An 18,594-nucleotide genomic window follows, 5' to 3' on the forward strand; every position below is an offset into this window, starting at 1 on the left:
AAGAAGAAAACGGAAGCCGAAATGCATTAAACCCATGTTATATTGTGTACGGTTTTCATTTTCATGTTCATTTTCGGATTCTATTTTGGTGAGTTAAAAGTGAGCGAAAACACTTCATTTAATCTTAATTCAATTTTAAATCGAAATTCTGTGTCACTCACTTAGACCCGATTAGCGAGAGAAAATGCGATACACTTCAACCGAATGCAGTAGAAAACATGTGAACAATTTTTGTATGTCTAAAAATACGAATTCTTTGCACCATAGCAATATTCTCTCTCTTTTTCTCACAGCCAGACGTTTGCTTGGCCAAAACCGCACAATTTTACCAGTGATTTAATTTGCACGCGTCATACCGCGCCGCGTCGCATTGGTCACAGTCTATTAAAACGTCATTAATAAATAATCCTTCTGGAAAAAGGGCGAGACTTTTCCTGTCTTCATGCTAAAAAGCCATGTATTTTCATCATGTTTATATATGGTTGTATATGCTCGTTGCCATTTAGGCACACCAACAACCAACTAGACTCAGCACTCCAATTCAACAACTGATTGATTCTACTCTATTTTATACTGCGTTAAATAAATTCCGAAAAAATTGATTAAGAATTTCATTTAATTAATTACATGTTATTTCGTGTGAATTTGTTAAATAGGCAACGCATAGTTGAATGTTTGATGGACAGGTTTGGGCTATAATCTATTTATATCCAATTTTAAAATGTTCTCATGTTTTGATGCACTTTTTTTCAGCTCAATATTCTTCCAATGCCATATGTTGGTGTATGTGTTCGATTCATTTCAAATGAAAACAATCCGAACTTGCTATTCCAAAAAGTTCAATTGCAGTGCCACTTCGAACTATTGGCACAAATAAACATTTTCGAGGATATGTTCCCTGAGAGTATTCAAAGTACTAGACTTGAATTGTTCACATTGTGATTGTAATTTCAGTGTTGCTAGCTTTGCTCTATTTGTTCTAATTTCTCTTTTTTTCTCCACTCTTCCGTTTCCCTCTGAATATCAAGTGCCAGTTTTTTTAGTGCGTGTCACTTTACAATTTACACAATCAATTCAAACAAATGAATAAACCGAAAATTTGCCCCAAAACGAGGCAAGAGAGTGGAAAATGTAAACAGTATAGTGAATGGTAAACAAGCCAATCTGCATATATTCTCGGCGGATGCATGATTTTCGAGGAAATTTCGCATTTGATTTTTACCTGAAATATTTATGTGATTTGTGCGCGAATGTTTTCTTGTACGTTTGCTGTTGATTTCGCCCATTTCATGTTTTTTTTTTGCGTGTGCGAAATAATTCTTTTTTGCTGTCGACAATTGTTGCTGCTTACATTTGGTTTCCATTCCAGTAATTCCAATGGTACGTTCATATTGACGACGAAAAAAAACAACGACGACCGTATTAGAGACCAAAGAGAAAATACTGTAAACAGCATACGATTAATGAAAAAGAAGCGATTGAATTTCCAACAAAATGTGAGTGAAAATGAAGAAAAAAGTACCTGAAACAACAGCACTTAAAGAAATGAATAAATAAAGTCAGCAACACCACCAAAAACATAACAAGTCTATCAAATGTTCTTTTTTCGGCTGCTATGCAAATGAAAAAATATTTTATTCATCTACGTGAAGCATTTGTATCCCCCCGCGTTTGGTTTTCGCTCATTCAAATGATTTTCTCTTCTTTCTTTTCTCTTTCATTCGGTGCTTATATATATTTGTGTGTGTGTGTTTTTTTTTGTCGAACAGAAATACTTAAAACAAGCATTGTGTGTTTTGGCAGTGGAACCGTATAAACGCAAAATCTGTTCACTCTACATTATAGTAGTTTGTGTAGAGTGTTTTGGTGGCGCTACTGACACATAAGTGTTCATACTGTCAGACAAACATCGAGCTATAACCAGCAACATTACATTTTCGATGTGTGTTCCAGTAGTTTATATAAAATGCCATTGCAGCGCCACTTTGAACATACAGTTCATTGTTCAAAATAAAATACATTTTCTATATATAGCATACTCTGTATCTGTGTTTTGGCTGCTCAATGGCACTAATGCAAACAAAGAATGACCGTTAAATGTACCAATCTCGTTGGTTGAAGTCATTTCACTAGTCACAGCTACATATCAATGAGGTATTATGAAGAGTTTGCGATCAAAGAGTCTACAAAAATGTGATTGATTGTTCCGCGTATTCGATGATTCAAGCATGTAACTCTCGTCTGTCGATGAAAAGAATGAGTGGCCAACTGTCCAAATGTTAGAGTTGGGGAGAGGATTTCTGTATCGCGCATTGTTTATATATACTCAATGCCACTTGTTAACTTTCTTTCGTTTATGTTTGCCTGAAATGTTTGGTTTTATTGATTTTAACCTGGTATTTCATCGGGTTTGATATATTTATATGCCAGCAAAGGAAGCTTTAGTATCAATAAAAATGCCAAAAATCAAACAGTTAAATTGATTCTCGCCCCTGCATCGTCGAATATTGCATGGATCACACGGCACATTATTTATTTGTTGAAATCAAGAATTTTATTAATTTGATTTCGGTCTGCTGACCTGGTTCGGCTGTCATCGTGCACAGCTCGACAAATCAATCAAAAGAGAGACAGAAATCGGGAGAAAGCGACAGCAGAACGAAAAATTTCCAATGTTTATTTAAAGAGAATTCTCTATAGTTGTTTTCTTTTGTTCATTTGCATTTGCTTTTCTCTCTCTTCTCTTTTCTTTCGACTTTTTCATCATATTTTATTCAAGATCACATGCTTTTTTCTACGTTTAATTCAGCTTATTGCATAATATACGCTCGAAATGCCTTTTTTCTCTTGTTATTCGCTCATCTGCTATATCTCTTTTGCAATGAAAGCGGGAAAGTTCAGTAGTGAATAAAAAAAAATATTTGAAATGTACATGTGTACGCGGCATGAATAACAGGCACCATGCCAGGGAGCGCATAGCCAAGGTGCGAAAAAAAACCCTCATTGAATGAGGGTAGAAGAATAAGCTACAGTAAGTAACCAACAACCAGCTTTCGTAGCAGCACTGGTTAAATAAAAAAAAAATCATGCAAATATAATATAGCAAAGCAACATTGAGCATGAATGAATTAATGACCGTCTTGTATATCACCGATGCGAAACTCCATTCCTCGATATTTACATGTATATTTCATCTGAAACATTCTTGCATTCACATTTTACAAATACACCATCCTACATCCCTCCGCATTTCTTTATGTAATACATATACGCAATCAAACTACATCAGACGGTAGTTATGGTGTTATCACCACGCAATCTATTCTTTCAGAATATCCACATTCATTTAGGTAAATAATATGACATAAAATGCGAGTAAATAAATGTTTTGAAATACACTACGCGAATGGCAACAATAAAGTAAAAAAAAAAGCACAAACTCTTCTTGAAATCATTTTGCTATCATTATTTGAAGCACGACAAAGCAACTGAGAAATGAGAGAAGAAAAGATAGAGAGATAGAGAAAAAAACAACCACCAAACGAAACTAAACAACGAACAAAGCAAACGACGACGAGTGAGCGAGTCATCGTGCACGCGAATCAACACACAAATACCAACTTCATTTCCATTTGAATGCAAACAATTTTAATTTGATAGCACAAAACTATTACACGCACAATAAGACACGACACAGGCATCTGCAATAATTTAATCGGCAGATTGTGAACTTCAAAACTGAACTCGAGCATTGCATCGAACACACACACAGAGCGAGAGAGGGTGGGAGGGTGTAGAAAATATGAAATATTTATCAAATCATAAATCAAAATGCACAGGAAAAAGTGCAACCAAGCGCATACACTCACAAAAATCATGGTATACCGCATGTACTCGTTTTACATGTATCCTTTGGCAAACTGCATGTGCAATTCGAAATTCAATCTTTTTCACTCATTTTATCTTTCTACCACTCTCTCTCACACCATGTGCATGTGACTACTATGAATTCGAGAAGTTGAAAGTTTCCATTTGAACAAAAAAAATTCTATACATTACCAAGCACATTATAATTTGTTCGTTTGAATTTACTGTGTATTTGAGTTGTGTTTTTTCTTCGAGTCAGTAACTAATTCGCTAAAAATGGTGGAAAACAAAATGATGAGATAGAAAGGATAAAAAATAAATCATACCTCGATTCGTAATCAACAGAGCAACATTCTCTGTAATTGTCAATGTTTGCTATTTTCACAAATGTTAAAATTAAAGATGTATGCGCTTCATCCCACTTCATCCACACACACACATACAGGAATCACCAACGGCATATTACGAATGGTCGTTCACCGACTCACAAACAACCTCTCATAACAAAGACTCATAACCAAATGAAATAGAAAATGAAAAAAAAGAAGCGTAACCACTGTGCATTGCGCTTGTTATACAAAAAACGTAAGAATATTGTCAAATGAATGGAACTAATGGCAATTTTAGATTTTAAGTGTGACATTGCAGAGCAGATTTGTTTGAAATTTGTCGACCGAAATGCTTTCACTATATAATTTCATTCACACGGTTCCATTCTCTTATGTGTGTATGTGTAATGTGTATGCGTTTTAGTTTGTTGTTGTCGTGGTGGTGGTGGTGGTTGTGCTGCTGTTGTTGTTCGTGGTCTCCATGTGATGAATTTTAAATATTAGACGTAACACATGTAAGTCATTATAGAGCGTTAGCAAACGAGCGCGTGCTTATAGTGGTTTTGAAAGAACGGTTTTGTGTTATTGTATATTTTCAAACTCAAAGTCCCTATCATAATTGTAACGAAGAATCTTAAATAGAATAGGAAATGAGATGCGATAAATGCAATGAATATGACAATGGCAACAACAACAAAATTTGCGACAAGGTAAAACGAGACACAAAATTGAAATATGCACATAAAAGTGCATAAAGTCATTTGCATCCGTCGTGCATAAGTTCAATGTTGATATTTCAACAGACTATTTGCGAGTTCAAAGGCACGTTAATAAATCAACGAACTGTAGTCGGACCCTTCAAAAAAAATCGTTTTGTGTCCTGATTAAATCAATATGCGCTTTTTCTTAAACATTTTTCTCGTTTTCAAAAAAGTATATATTGGGGTCTGTTCTTGTCGTCTTTGTTGTAATAATCGTGTCCAATGTGAACCGTTTTGCTTACGCTCTTGCGCTTTTATAAAGCCTGTATTACATCAACAATGTAAACATGCACGCCAACAAAATTTGCAATGAACAACAGCAAGCGCATCAACGTTGAGATGTTGAGATGCTTATGATGTTGACGTTGAACATTGATTTTTATGTGATGCTCGGCAAGTTTTTAGTTAACTGTTTTGAAGCGCGCCTGTCTCATGCATGAGACATGACATACAGTTGCAGTTCAGCTCACTGCAAAGAAAGAAAGAACGATAGACATAGCGAGAGAGAGAGAGAGAGAGAGAGAGAGAGAATGAGGGAGTACAAGATGAGATAGAATGAAAGAAAAAAACGAATGAGTACGTGGAATGAATGGAGTGCACTGAAATCCAACATCAACCAAAGTAAATAATGTAACTCTCGTTTCACGGTTTAATGACTGCGATTTCCATATATGTAAATCGTTTAAAAACAATTGTTGATGTTGCTTCTGTTGAAAAACTTTAACTGATAATGGTGGTGCATGAAAATGAGAGTTAGGTGAAATAGACAACGACCGAGTACCAAATGAACGAACGAGAAAATAAAATATCGTTTGAAGTAAGTACGAAAAGTCATTCGCAACATATTCAACAACATATCAAGGACTTCACACGCTGAAAATGTCAAGTGATCCGAGAATCTCCCTTAAAAAGCTTTCACTTGAACGAATAGAATTCCTTTAAATGCAATATGAATGTGGAAAGAAAAAAAACAACCTCATACAAACAGTATCAGTGTCAGTGTAAAGTATGCACATCTATATTAGCAAAGTGCCGTTCATCTAACGGGATAAAATGGTGATATGAAATGAAATGAAGAGTATGAGAGAGGAAGAGAGAAAGCGAATTTTTATTCCGTCAGAACAAAAGCAACGACTGAATCGCTTCGACTCATCCTGCATGCATACGCACACATTATTGGTCGTCCGAACAAAACTTTTTAGTTCAAAGCAAAAGGTGTACGATTATCACACACTTTCTGAATGCGAAAGCAAATGAGAGTGATATAGAATCGATTTGCCATATTCTGTTGGCACCGTTCGGTGTCTGTGTTATTCTGCCCTTTGCATTTTGCTTTAGTTTCAACTGTTCGGTTGGTTGTGTTCAAATAAATTCATTAAATTGATGAAAATTCAATTGAAATAAAATTTAATGAACCGTGCTGTGATATTACCTGCTGTATAACATGCCCTAAATCAAGGTGCAGCTCATAGTAATCTGCAATTCAGTTCAGGAGTATAATGGTGGCAATCGAAACATTTGAATTGCATATTTAACGTGGAAGATCAAATGCATCACAGAGCGCATAGCTAAATGGTTTGGAATCCTTTGATGCATGCAGATATAATCCCTAATTCTAAATCATAAATTCTCATTTAACCTTTGACATTGTATGGCTTTTATTATTAAGCTCGTAAATTTTTAATACAAATTATTATGCTTGCAAATCGGTGTATGACGGTGCACACTTGGCACCGAAACACGCTGCAATACGAATAGATTAAATCACATAACCGTATAAAGAACCGAGAGAGAGAGAGAGAGAGAGAGAATCAAAATAAAGAAAAGGCGACAATGATGATAGGTCTCCCATTTGCCGCGTTTTTTTTTTCTTCTAGAGTTAATGACTGCAATCTATTCCATGCATTTTTTTTAATTGCAAAGCAGCAAAATTTCCATTCACATTGTTAAGTGCAAGTCATGTACATTTGGGTAAAATGGGGATATTGACATTCAAATCCATTTGGTTTTTTTCCCTTTCGCTTCTTAAAAAATTTAAGCGTTCGTCAAATCAAAATCTGCAGCGCCTCGAATCCTAGAGCATAAATGCACATACGTTCAGTAAATAGGGAGTGAATACGCGGGCGTGAGTATTGTTTACATCATTGTCTTTCAGCACGTCTGTATGATTAGCGTATGCTTGAGAGATGCTATTTGACTTCGATGCCACACCGAACACATTGTATTTATACGGCAATACATTGACATTATGGTGTTTTACAATGTCAATAGAAGTGTAGCTACAATATATTCATCCATTTCGCGGTTCAGCTGTCTAGGCGTAACGAAACGGTGAATCGTTTTGGTTTCAATTCAGAACGATAAAAAAAAATGCTTTCCATCGATCTCAAGAGTGAAAACTCAAAAATATTTCATGCATTTGTTCTTTCTGTTAGTGATTCGGTGTTTTTCTTTCAACTGGAAAAAAAAAAAGAAGAAAATCGAGAGAAAAAAAGAAGAAGTTTTGTTTGAGTGCATATACATACGTAGAAATACATACACACTCTTCACGTCGATTCAGTTCGGTTCAATTCAGTTTAGTTGTCTTGCCAGAATTCCTTCAGTGGCTCCTTCAAAAAAGTGAATACATGCTTGGATTGACTTGCATATGATTACACATCATTTACCAAACATTTAATAGTCGTAAGTACACCACAGGAATGTGCGCTGCTTGAGCACACACTCATTCAAATATAGAAATACACAGGCTCTCTTTCTTTCAATCGTTCACTCTCTCGTACACGTGCAGTACCCAATATATTGTACCTAGAGTTTAAAGTGCACGAAACATATTTGGAGGTTTTCACAATTCAACAGACAGACAGACATACTCTTGGGTATCTTTTGTTTCAAATTGTGAAAATAAAATGCAACAAAAGACGAGCGACACTTTTTCCCTTTCCTTTTTCCTACTGTTTCTGCTACTTTCTTGGTGTGTTGTTGGTCGTTGTTTTTTTTCTTCGTCTCACTTTATGTCGTTCTCTTTCTCTCTTTATTCGTTTGCTCGTTTGAGCGCACTTTGTTAAGTGTGAAATAAATAAATGACGTTGTGTGCGGTAAGTCACATTTTATATCTCTCCAGGGAAATCGTTGGAAATATACGATCCACATTTTTTTTATTGATTTTGTTACGTTTTGTGTGGCAAATATATGACAGTGCAAAATATATCTTCACAGGTGTTGCTCGCAGCTAGGCAAACCGGTGAAGCGCACATTTCAAACACGGATGACACAGGGAGAGAAATATGTTTATACATAACGATTTTTGGGGTGACGGTGGAAGAATAAAGTGATAGACACACGTATAAAGCGTGAGAGACGAGAGAGTGACTGCGGACACGGGGTAGAGGACAAAAAGCGAGAAATAGCAATGCAAACATTTGAAATGATATATTGTAAGTTGAGTGAATATTATGGTTTTGCCGTTTTGGATGGCTGACTGTGATATTTAATACAAACACTGTGGCATAGCTCTCAGGATCAGGATTGACAACTTTTCCGTTTATTTGATATTTATCGATGTTTTGACTATCTCACTGCCTCTCCTCTCTCGCTCTCTCCGTCTTTCCTTCTCTTTTGCTAGTTCTCTTATTCACTTTTTAAAGCGCCATGGCAAATAAAATCGAAATTCGTGTATCTATTGTTTCCATTGGTTTTTGATCACTTAAACTGTGGCACAAATATTTCTTTTTTCTTTGAATATTTCTATAAGTGAAAATCTTTCGGTAGAAATTAGTTGACAAAGATGTCACCATTAAAATCACATAGAGACAACACAAGAACAAGAGTGTTTATGTGTGGAAAACAAACAAGCTAAGATAGATGGAAGAAATAGAAAACCAACAAAACAAAACAAAAAACACAATGACATCAATGTGTCACCTGCACGTTTCTGGAATTCATTTTTGTTGTCGAAGTAAAATTTCGAGGAATTCATTGTAAGTGTCATATGAAATTTATTCGACAAAATGTTCTTTATGCGATTTGCTCGATAAATCGAAGCGTGTTTCACACCTCACTTTATTTCTATCTCACAATCTCTATTTGGTTCGAAATCCAACGCGTCTTCTGTCACGTGTACTTTGATTTCGCATTAGCAAAGTAGAGAGAAGCGGAATAGCATTTAGGTGGAAAGGTGAAGACAATTTTTATTAATTCCTCATCTGATTTGGTATCAAGAGATGGAAGATTTATCCATAATCTTTTGAGTCTTTGGCAAATTAAGAAGAGACAAGCATTAACTTTATTGAAATGTTGTACAGCATTTTCTCTCTCTTTCTCTCTCTCCCTCGTCGCCTTTTGTGTGTCATATTTGTCTTATGGTCTCTTGCTGAAAATCGGAAAATTGCATTTTTTTTTCCTGTTGCTATCGAATTCAGTCTCGTTACTTCTGTTTGAATCCATTTTCGACGAAAAGGAACAATGGCCAAAAAAGTTAAGAACGAAAAACTTGACTTGAAGCATAAAATAAATGTTTTTCCAAGCGTCATAAGGAAATTCCGAACGTAAAACCTACTTTTTTTCATTCTCCATCTTCTTTCGTACGTTTTGTACAAATAAAACCGATTGAAATGAAACGAAGAAAAGATGCATGCTGTTGAAAACAAACGATGGCGTAAAAGAATCAAGTCAAAAAGGCGACAAGACAAGATTTTCGACAAAATCGAGAAAAATAAAGGAATGAACGTTAAATTGAAAAGCATAACGCATATATTTGTCGGGTATTTGATCTACATCTTCTTTCGTCATGTTTGTATTTTTGCATTCGATGGAATTCAAACCCTACCAGCACATTTCAGTAGCGCAATAAATTCCAAATGCAATTGCATATATGATTGACACACACACACACACAATCACACACTGTTCTCTGAAGAGAAATCATGCACTAGAAAATGCACACGGTTAATTTATTGCATGCGTTGCCCGGGTCTCTCTCTCTGTCTCTCTCTCTTTTCTAATAACAAGCAAATGCGCGCCGCCCGAAACATAAAATGCAACTTTATGATGTGCACAGTGCACACACAACATTGAAAAATGTGTATGGCCATACGTTTTGAATTCGATACACAAACCTCTCTCACACCATGGCATCGAATGCAAAAGCTTGTGAGCGCAAAAACAAATACGGAATAAATAGAGGGATCGGAGCAAAGTAAGGCACACAACAACAAAAAAATCGTAGAAGATAACCGTACAAGAGTTTGAGAAAAAGAGTGAGATAGAAAAATGGCTACGAAAATCAAAGTGCTACTATACATATGCGAAATGATTTGAAGTGTAAAAGAATATCTCTGAGCGTTATCTTGCTGTCATTGATTGTTGTTGTCAGCGTATAATCCTTTTCTCTGGTTTCTCTGTCTCTTTTTTTTCTCTCTTTTCTATAGCAATATGTTTGTCTGAGTGAGTACGCGTTTCTTTTTTTGCAATATCGTTTGGTTTTGCTTCGTTTTCGGTGATTTTTTTCTCTGTCTCTTTTGATTCGTGTAGAGGGTGTATTTGTGTAGTTTTGTTTTACTCCATTTCCTTTGAAAGAGCTGAAAAAATTGAAAAAGATTTCGAAGCTTTCTCTGATGATTATTCGCTTCGTTGTTTCTTAGGATGTATTTTTAAATATGTTTTACCTCTTTATTTCGTTTGGTATTTTTTTGCACACGCTCTCTTCCACCATATTTTTCGTCTGTCTTTTCGATTTTACAATCGTTCAGACCGTATACGATGCAAAAAAAAATGAAACAATCCGTTGCAATCGACATGAAGAACTGCAAATGAGACAATGGTATGTGTTTCCGAAACATTGTCAAAGTTATCGATACGACCCGACCCAGCATTTTGAAAATGAAATCAGCTTTCGCTGTATATGTGAATATTGTATAATTAAGCCAATAAATCTCTGCATCAACTTCATAATTAAGTTATTCGATCTGTGCTCATTCGAATTTGGCATTTCCGAAAATTCGGCCGAATGGATCGCTATGCATAAGTAACATTAGTCATTCAAAAAAAAAGATGTTTTGATATGCTAACGAACACATTTTTTAACATTTCTCTTTTTTCTTTTTTCTTTTATTTGCAGCGAGGTAGCGACGAATTGCTCAGTCAAGCAGCAGTGATGGCGCCCGCTTCAGATAATAACAATCAAGATTTAGCAACCAAAAAGGCCAAATTAGATTCAACATCAACAGTTTTGGGTGGTGTTGGTGAGTGTATTTGATTTTCTAAAGCACAAAATTCATTCAGGGTGAAAATGTTGAAACTGTTGGAAAGCAAATTTAAGAACAAAAAAAAAATGGAATTTAACTGAAATGCTGCAGACATCCATTCGGTTTTGTCTCGGATACCTGAGCGGATTCCAAAACAGATAATATGCCGTAGTGTATTTCACATATTGTGCACAGTTTATGAACGAGAGTGATAAGAGTTTATGGCATTGCCAAATCAATTTTCTGCCGGAAGAAAGCATATTCAAATGCTGTTCGAATAACGGACACCACTCAATTGAAATCCCTAATGGTATAATTATGTTATTTGAGATGCTTCAACAATTTTTCCCACATCCCATGGGTACAGTTGCTAGTCAAATAACTACAAAACATTAACTAACTAATTGTGGTCTATTGTGGCAGCACTGACAAGTAGTATTTAGTAGAGCGGTAAAAGTGACTGCCTCGTTATGAATTAAGAATTTTAAGAAATTTGTTGTTTGTTGCATTCGACTACTACAATCAGTTTTCGATTACTTTTCAATGGCCATGGCGTACACAGACCAACAAAAAAATCTCAATCTTATTTTTCGATTATTCCATTGAATGCCGATAGAAGAAATTTTGCAATATGAACAATTCAAGAGGTTTTTGGGCCAGCGATTCCAATCGATAAACGATGAAAATCAATTGAATTGAAGAAAGAGTGGGAAAAAAATGCAAATGGTGTACTCATTTTAGCAACTCTCAAAACAGCTACTTCAAATGTTTTTCACTTTAAGGAAATACAAATCGATGTGGAATGCGTACTGACTACTAAAGAACGAGAAACAAAAAAAAAAAAGAAAAAAGAAAACCAAAGCAAATTGAAAATGAACAGAAAAATAGAGAAAGGGAGCGAATGTGGTTTGGGTCATGCAAAATAATGTCGTTGAATGACTGCTACAGGCATCGTATAATTAAGGCATACAGTTTCCAATTTGAATGGTCATTCCTCTTCTTTTATTTCACAACATACCGTCTGAATTTCTTTGTTAAGTGTGTAGCAGTTCTCGTGCACGCACACACAGTTATTCCGGTATTTTGCGGATCGCAATGAATCGGATCCGAGCACATCATAAACAAATAGTATTTTCAACAAAAACCATTCGAAGCGTGAAAAACGCAAAAACCACTGCCGCACACTGAATTAAGTTCAAAGATTCAAAATATGGGAAAGGTTGTACAGAGGAGAGAGAAAAAATGATGCACACACAGATAGATAGGAATGAAGAAGAACGAATTTGTGTATATGATTTAGATACAAATTGGTGAGTTTCAAAAGCCCGAATCCAAAAACTGAAAACCAAATTCGAATGAAAGTCAAACTGAATGCAACCAACATGTTTAGTGTTTACGATTTACCGTAATTGTCTGACGATGAAATATTGAAATCTTTGTTTTGTAGGAAAACCGTCGAGAGTAATACACATCAGGAATATACCAAATGATTCAAGCGAATCCGAAGTCATACAATTGGGTTTGCCGTTTGGTCGGGTTACAAATGTACTCGTGCTGAAGGGTAAAAACCAAGCATTCTTGGAAATGGCAGATGAGGTATGTGCTGCTGCAATGGTTGCCTGCTTCAATACGAATCCACCTCAGGTCCGAGGCCGAACTGTCTACGTACAATTCTCAAACCATCGCGAACTAAAAATTGATCAGAGTCATTCGGTTATTGTAAGTATAAAACATTTTGTACATTTTTTTTTTGTATGCACACATAAAAAACACCGAAATAAACTCGAAATGAGCAAGAAATATTTTCCTCTCAGTCATGGAACAGTTTTTTCTATTATTTTTTCTGCTTTTTTGTTATTATTGTCCTCCTGTAATTATTACACTTTACAGTGGCTGAGAGTTTTTTTTTTAATTTCACTTTTTGTCTTGTTACTTTTTCTGCATTGTTTTGGTGTCGTCAAATGCGGTCCTTATCATCATTTGTTTTGTACTATCCGTCGCAGCTTTATGGTATTATTCAAGCATCGCTGTTCGATCTCACAATTCTCCGTTATGTGGGTGTGATTATGTTCAGTTTTTTTTTCCTTTCGCTTCTGTAGAAGCAACGTTTCAATCGTTTAGATTGACATTTCCTCCTTTTATTCACGGCATCGATGTTCCACAAAGTCCAAACAAAAATGATAGAGAAAGAAAGAGAGAGAAGGAGAATGTGAAACTAAACGGCGTGTTTTTCAGCTCGACAATCATTACTATTTCCGCTTTGATATTCATGTGGCTCTTAAATTTTTAATCTTTTATCTCTTTTTCACTCTTCTCACGTTGTAATCACTGCTTTAATGCTTGCATCTAACGCACACTACTGTTATGTCAAAACAATCAACGCAAAGTGTCGCGAACACTATTTCGGTTTCATCAATGAAACTCCCTTCTATTCTAAATGAGATGTTCAACATCAGTATGGTAAAAAGTGTAAAAGCATTTATAATCTGCATCCAAATAGTGAATAAGAGACAAAACGAAATTATACAAAAAAAAATATCACCGAGCAATTTTCAAGCCAAAGCCATAAACACAACCGATGATTTAATAGACGCGGTCGCACACGTGTCCATATTTCATTTTGCGCATATAATCAAATTCGAAATAATTTTGTGCTCGTTGAACGAGCGTCCAAGTGGATGGTTAATGCTGTCAACCGATATGCACTTTCATTGACTATCACGCGGTCGTTCCATTTGTTCGGTTTTTCTCGTTACGTGTTCATTTGCACTCTTGTTTTACTTTTTTTATATCAATATAAATTTTTCTTTTATTTTTTTTCTCTTTTTTGTTTTTTTTTTATTATTATTGCGATTCTTCTGTTGTTCTTTTCGTTTTCGTTGGGCTGATATCTTTAAATACACATGCATACCATTAGAATGCATCAGTAGCATTACAAAGTCAAGACTTCCAGGTAGCATCACCAGCATCCGGTTCACCTCTGCCAATATCTGGAACGGATCCAGTATCACATGGTGTTCATCAAACAATATCAACTACTGGCGGCCAAAATACCGTTTTACGTGTGATAGTGGAATCACTATTGTATCCCGTATCGTTGGACATTCTGCATCAAATATTTCAACGCTTCGGCAAAGTGCTGAAAATAGTCACATTCAACAAAAATAATTCATTCCAAGTAAGTAGAGTATCTCACATCGAATTTTTGTCCAAAATACCAAATATGAGATGATGTGCATAGTCATGGTTTTGTCACACATTTTGTCGTTATTATAATTCATTGAAAAATTTGCTAACCAATTTCAAAATTGTCATTATGTCATGTCTTAGGCCCTGATTCAGTATCCAGATGCTCAAACTGCTCAACATGCGAGAGCTGTTTTAGATGGTCAAAATATTTATAACGGTTGCTGCACATTACGGATCGATAACAGCAAACTGACAGCCTTAAATGTAAAATATAATAATGACAAATCACGTGATTTCACAAATCCATCGCTGCCACCCGGTGATCCTGGCTCAGAAGTAATCGCTAGTGCTGGAGGTCTTGTCAATGCAAGCGATCTATTATTGATTGCGGCACGACAACGGCCAACCATAACAGGTGATAGAATTGGAGGTATCTATATTTATTTATGAGTTTTATTTGTTTGTTTGTTTTTTTTTTCTGCTTCAACTATTGTTTTAACCAATTTCAAAATACGTATATTGCGTTCTCGTCCATACAAATATTCCATAATATTTACTTAAGCTTTTGAGTTTACAATTAATTTATTTATGTGTAATTAATTGTTTGACTGTTAACTGTAATCGATTTGCTCCATATATCTCGCAAGTAAAATACACTACTTAAATCCACTTGACATTCATTATTCGATTTAATGCGATCAATTAATCGGTTTGTTGTGTTTGCCTTTCTTTCACTATTTTTTTTTTTATCTTTCAGTAAATGGTTTGGGTGCACCGAGTGTGATACCACCATTTGCTTTAGGTTTAGGTACACCATTGACAACTGGCGCATACGGAAGTGCAATTCCAAGTCTTGGAGCGTTCGCATTGGCAACGACTACAGGCATCGGTCAAACAAATCCCACATCGCTCAGAGGAATATCAAACGTTTTACTCGTTTCCAATCTCAACGAAGAGGTAAGCACTTTCAATATCAATCATCCCATCATCACACACTTAAAGTGTTTTCTAGAATGATTCTCATTTTTCTCTATTTTATTTTTCAAATGTTCTCATGTTTTTTATTTTATTTTTATTTTATTCATTTTACAATTTACTTATCCGTATGTTTTTTTGTGTTATTTCTTGTTTTGGTTTTTCTGCAAATAAAAAAAGACTAAATGTGCTCAGACTCTCTATAATATTATTTTTATAAACTAGCTCAACTATTTCTATTTCCATGCGCTAAATGTAAATAGGACGCATAATTTTAGAATAGTCGAAACTAGCGTCAAAGATTTAGGGAAAAACAACAATTGCTTAGAACCTTTTATAAAAATCCAATTCTGGATAAATATTCGATCCTATATTACTATGCAGTCCTTGACACTTCAAACGGTCATCTGTGTTTCAATATCACATTTTATCACGTGTATCTTCTTTCATTTCAACATGCACCCAACTCGCGTAACTCTTAAATAAATCTATCTAAAATATTAATCTATATTCTTGTGATTTCTTCCGTTCAACTTCGTTTTTTAAGTATCCACTGATTGAAACTAATTGCTTTCACTCGAATTTTCCAGTATATTTTTTTAAAATTCATTCTTTAGTTTATCATATCATGATTGCATTAAAAAGAAATCAATTTGTTTCGCACTATAATAAAACCAATGTATTTTCGAGGCCGATATTTTTTCTCGCACCACTGGAATTGACACGTATTTCGTTTATAGAACGTGAAATACAAATGGTGCTTTTGAAGTAGTATTAACAAAAGAATTTTTGAATTTGTGACTTTTTTCCATTTATCAAATTGTATTTCTATCCTTTGAAGTTCGACATGGGCTACAATAGATCAACGAGTGTAAAAGCGATTTTATGAAACAACTTTTAAAACCGATGCCCGGAAAAAAAATAAATAAACAAGCAACAAAACATGCAGATGCTTGTCATCTGATACTCGGTTGCTTTTTTGCTTAGTTTTTCTTTCTTCTTTTTTTTAATTGAGTAAAACGCATAGTTTTTCAGCCTGTAGATGATAGCATTTAGTATTTGTGTTTTATTTCTGTATGGTTTTTTTCTTCTTCAACTACTTCATTTTACATCAAAGCTGTTAGGCGTCAAAGTGTTCACACATTTTTTTTTTCTACGCGCCAATTTCCTCTGTGTATTTGTCACATTTTAGCAATGAAACAAGCGACACATGCTTTGTTCTTTGGAAGCTTTTGATTTTTCTTTAGAGAGACTGAACATATCTAGTTAATTAAAAAAAAAATCATTTAACTTCTTTTTGTTAAACATTTTAATTCTTCAATGAATCAAGAGTAACACATAAAATCTAATTAAAAATCGAGACAACAACAAATCAAAAACTATGCTAACTTAACTCTATTCTCTTTCTCTGTAGATGGTCACGCCTGATGCTCTATTTACCCTCTTTGGTACGTCTGCACACATTTTTACTATTAATAAATATTTTTTTTTGTTTTTCGTTTTTCGTTTGTTTTCGTTTTGTTTTTATTAATTATTTTCCATTCATTTTCCCCACTTTTTTCAATTTTATTCGTTTTCGTTTCTTATTTTGCGCGTTTCACTTAATTCAATTTGATAGTTGTTTTATTTTTTTCCATTGCTAAAATAAGCAGCTGCTAATTTGAGCGATTTATTATAAATCATTTATACATTTTTCGATTACTACTAGTTGCTTTGATAAATTGAGAAAAAAAATAATTGTATTCAAGTTATCAAGACATTGGGTATTGCAATGAATGAGAATGATTGATTATTTGATGGAAAACATATCGCTCAATGTCAATGTACCTGCTAAATTTCAATAGCACACAATCCTATGACATTGAAGTCTAAACAAATATATGGCAAAGATAGAAAAATCACTTCACACAACATGAATAATTAATTCTTTAATCGAGCAATTGCACCTAATAATTGTTTCACAAATTTGGAAACACATTTATCGTTTTTCGTTCAACTTGTGTATATTAGGGTGCGGCCCAATGCAAAAACTTCCACTTTTAAGATCCATTCTAGAGGGTGATGTAGTTGAAAATGAAATGAAACGAGAAATTTCATTTTCAACTATATTGCTGATGGGTGATAAAAATTGAATTTTTTGCAACGAAAAAGGATAATGTGTTTCCAATTCCATATTTTGCTACGTATAAGAATAATTGTGCGATAGCCATGTATATACTTGGAATATTTATAGTTAATTAGAAAGCATTTGGTTGAATTCATCAGAAAAGACGTCAATTTTTTTGAAATATGTATCGTGTATTTGATGCTGGTGTTGCTGTTGTCGCTGTAAAGTAGACAAAAATATAAAGCAAATCAAATCTTACGCGTAGAAAATAAAAACAAACTCGAAAGACAATTGAAATGTTCAAAGTTTAGTGAAACTACGTTAAACCCAACTTGAAGATAAAGTGAGCAAGCAATAAACAAAGATAATACGAAAAAAAATTATGTCCTTAAAATTGCGTCTGCTATTTACGGCTTATAGATGTGTGCGTATGACTTTATGATATGGACACAAAAAAAGGCGAAAGAAAAAAGACTGAAACACAGAAGGACAAGTATGAAACATAGATAAAGATGAAGAAAAAAGAGAGAGAGAGCGGTACAGTTGACTTGAAGCTTTATTGTTTGTCACAGAGTGCGTATCAATTCGATCTAATGTAAAACGAGTGGCAGGTGCATCAAAAGTTCATTAATGGAATATATATATATTCCGTATGCTAGTCATTGTCCAAAAGTATTTTGTGCGATAGACCAGCTGCAAATATTGATGCGAATGGTTATTTAAGCAATTTCAATGTTCTACCATGCAATATCATCATAATGTTGGTCAAATGAAATCGACAAGCGTTTGCATTGTCTCCCCCAAAAAATACGTAAACATTTGCACATTTCAAAATTTCATAAAAATGAATACCAAGAAAGACACCGAAGAAGGAACAGAATTTAAAACTTTCACTTAAGAATTATGTGAGCGTTCTAACAAAGTAATCAATAACTCACCACCTCACACTTATAAAAGCACCTACTTATTACCACCTATTCAACCTATTTACTTATTTCATTCTCTACGTGCTCGATTTCATTCGATCAAGTAATATTTCTCTATACATATCAATTTCAATCTCTCATTACGATTGTGTATTAAATCAAATAAAAAACCTCTATCGAGGTGAAGAACGAGTGACG

At 34.6% G+C, this 18,594-nt stretch overlaps 1 protein-coding gene across 10 annotated transcripts in view; it reads left to right on the forward strand.

Annotated features, from left to right (window-relative positions):
• The window catches only part of LOC116337855 (polypyrimidine tract-binding protein 1), a 198,072-nt gene that overhangs the window by 160,046 nt on the left and 19,432 nt on the right, over window positions 1-18,594 (forward strand). For 8 of the 10 annotated variants that reach the window (XM_031762793.1, XM_031762796.1, XM_031762797.1 and 5 more), the window contains 6 exons: window positions 11,073-11,196; window positions 12,647-12,918; window positions 14,117-14,377; window positions 14,530-14,818; window positions 15,146-15,345; window positions 16,778-16,811. In XM_031762793.1, the coding sequence (XP_031618653.1) occupies window positions 11,073-11,196; window positions 12,647-12,918; window positions 14,117-14,377; window positions 14,530-14,818; window positions 15,146-15,345; window positions 16,778-16,811 (1,180 nt within the window). The remainder of the gene's footprint in view (window positions 1-11,072; window positions 11,197-12,646; window positions 12,919-14,116; window positions 14,378-14,529; window positions 14,819-15,145; window positions 15,346-16,777; window positions 16,812-18,594) is intronic. The other 2 variants (XM_031762791.1, XM_031762798.1) reach the window with 2 other exon arrangements.

This window comes from Contarinia nasturtii, unplaced genomic scaffold (assembly GCF_009176525.2).
Source record: "Contarinia nasturtii isolate CC-2019 unplaced genomic scaffold, AAFC_CNas_1.1 Cnas_scaffold_285, whole genome shotgun sequence".
NCBI classification, from domain to species: Eukaryota; Metazoa; Arthropoda; class Insecta; order Diptera; family Cecidomyiidae; genus Contarinia; species Contarinia nasturtii.